The sequence below is a fragment of the Branchiostoma belcheri genome, unplaced genomic scaffold, assembly GCF_001625305.1.
Source record: "Branchiostoma belcheri isolate BF01 breed outbred unplaced genomic scaffold, Haploidv18h27 scaffold204, whole genome shotgun sequence".
In the NCBI taxonomy this organism is placed as follows: domain Eukaryota; kingdom Metazoa; phylum Chordata; class Leptocardii; order Amphioxiformes; family Branchiostomatidae; genus Branchiostoma; species Branchiostoma belcheri.
Genome location: NW_017803536.1, coordinates 177,760 through 180,429, shown reverse-complemented (window position 1 = coordinate 180,429; position 2,670 = coordinate 177,760). Strand labels below are relative to the sequence as shown.

The 2,670-nt window shown below is 39.3% G+C and overlaps 1 protein-coding gene across 1 annotated transcript in view; it reads left to right on the top strand.

Moving 5' to 3' along the window:
• LOC109469466 (acid-sensing ion channel 2-like) overlaps positions 1–2,670 on the top strand; it is a 37,166-nt gene that overhangs the window by 30,524 nt on the left and 3,972 nt on the right. Inside the window, exons 8-11 of the mRNA XM_019767983.1 lie at positions 129–324; positions 679–788; positions 1,946–2,136; positions 2,510–2,657. Of these exons, the coding sequence (XP_019623542.1) occupies positions 129–324; positions 679–788; positions 1,946–2,136; positions 2,510–2,657 (645 nt within the window). The remainder of the gene's footprint in view (positions 1–128; positions 325–678; positions 789–1,945; positions 2,137–2,509; positions 2,658–2,670) is intronic.

The following is a 2,670-nucleotide window of genomic DNA, read 5'->3' as shown; positions in this document are numbered from 1 at the left end:
CACACACACACACACACACACACACACACACACACACCAAAAACAATACCTCCATTTTTCATGGAGGTAAAATGTTGTGACATGGAGAACTTCCTCATCATAGTGGATTTTGTTCTTCGTACTTTCAGGGATAGTGGATCGGCAACAATTCACGCTACAGCAGGAACACTTATATCCCAAGGCTTGGGTCGACAAGGTCAAGAACGAGAATTTAAAGGCGCTGTCTAAGATGACGACTGGTCACCAAAACTTTGCGGTTTTCGTGGAGCGAGTCGGCCATCAAAAGGAGGACATGATTGTCAACTGCGAATGGAGAGGAAGCCCGTAAGTATCTATTGTTGTTATTTTTACTTGTGATGTAAGTATTTCTTTATAAATGTATTTACTGTACCTTTTTTGTGCCATGCGATTAGGTCATTTTAAACCAATGTATGTGTTTGAGCCCTGGAAGATCAGTGATTTTTTTATTTTTTATTTTTTTACTTATGTACCCTTGTCTTTGCTTGTTATCTGAGTTACTGGCGCCCGTACTGTTTAAAGTGTGCATGAGTGACAGAGGGTAGTAAAGACAAGACAAGTTAAGGAAAAGGCTTAGGATAATGTCACAGTGGTTGATGATATTGTTTGGGATTCTCCAAAACTAACATATGCTTCATATGCTCCTATCATTTTTCCTAGATGCTCGGCAAAAAATTTCACCCACACCTTCACGCATCTCGGCAACTGCTACACATTTAACGGAATGACTCTCTCAAGGAAAGTGCTTTCTTCTAGCAAACCAGGGGAAGGTAAAGTAGTTCTTTTCTGGATTTATGTGTAGCTTTATGTGCCCACAATAATGTATTGTAGCTTGTTTCCACCTCATCATATATCTAAAACATATAGATGGGTCAACTGATTTTTTCAAGATGGCCGACACATGACCTCACAAATAAACATGGCGTCGCCAATTGACCCAATGAGGAAAACTGTGCAAAAAAAAAACTATGAATACAAGTCCTTTCCAACTACCACACCTGACATTCTATCCTTTCGAGTGATATGAACATAGGCATGTGAACTAAAGAGATATGTATTATAATATATGGGAATTTTAGTTTCCCCATACTAACTTGAAATGGGCCAAAGGAAATCTTCTTGAAATTTCCTTGTTTGGTTCATTTGGTTTCATCTGTGGCACCCACTAAAGACTGAATTCGTCCCATTAATTGTAGGATAGCACAAGTAAGATGTGTCAACTTTCTATTAAGAAATATTTCATCCACTGCTTTCTGCTTACAGTTTAGCGTTACTCTTTATTGACAATATTCGGACTCGTCACACTCAGGTGCATTGAGGCCAACATTTGGGCCGTACGCCAACTGTTCAAACAATTCGTCTTCATAAAAAGAACGGCAGTGGTCTCACTCTGATGGAGCCAGACTTACATATTGCCATAGACAGCTGTTTGGGAAACACTAACCCCTACAATTCGTTCCTACTTTCCACTTCGATTGTTGTACGGTCCACTTCGATTGTTGCACTCGAATGTACTCGTACAAATTCATTCCACACAAGCAAATCATTACAGGCTCTACCACAAAATCTTGTACATTTGAAACAAAGCACATTTTTACCAGTATACAGCGTTAGCTTAATTGCTATATATATTAAAACTGAGGGAAAAGACTTCAAATTTCCATGCAAAGTAAAATAAAAAAGTAGGCCGGGCGAGGTCGACCAATGAGAAGCCTCCATTCCCCATCGTTTATTTTGAATAATTTATTTGAGAATACGACACAATTAAACCACAATTAAAAACACAATTAAATCACAGCATTTACACCTCGGGGTGGGGCATTAACCCTTTATGAATAGATTATATATTGTTGAATAATGTACTAGTAGACTTAACAAAAAGAAACTGGTACTGAACTGGTGTTTATCCAATGAAATTCGTTTGTAGGCAATGGACTTAAAGTGACCATCAACATCGAGAATGACGAGTACATGGCAACCAATGACGTCGCCGGAGACGCAATGGATGCCGGGATAAAGGTCATGGTTCATCCCCAACATGAACCGCCATTTGTAAAAGAGTTAGGCTTTGCGGTATCACCAGGGTTTCACACGTTCGTGGCAATCAGGAAAGAAGTGGTGAGTACTAGTATTAGTATTAGTAGTAGTAGTAGTAGTAAAAGTAGAAGTAGTAGTAGTAGAAGTAGTAGAAGCACTAGTAGCAGGAGTAGTAGTAGTAGGAGTATTAGTATAGGAGTAGTACATGTACATAGTAGTAAAACGTGTTGTAGTAGTATTAGTAGTAGGAGTAGTAGTAGTAGTAGTAGTAGTAGTAGTAGTAGTAGTAGTAGTAGTAGTAGTAGTAGTAGAAGTAGAAGTAGTAGGATCATTACATTGTGTCTACTTTAATACTTTGTTGCGCGTACAATCCAGAATAATGTATTTTGCTCTTTTTGTAGCAAGTCTGAATACTGGTCTTTTTTTACGTCACTTGATTATTATTTTTTTACAGATAACGACGCTCCCAGCACCATACGGCAACTGTCAGGAAAGGGGTGGCCAGAAGTACTACCCAGATTATTCGCTGTCGGCGTGCCGGATAGAGTGTGAAACCGAGCACGTCGTACATGAGTGCGGGTGTCGTCTCGTTGAAATGCCAGGTAAGCAGGATAT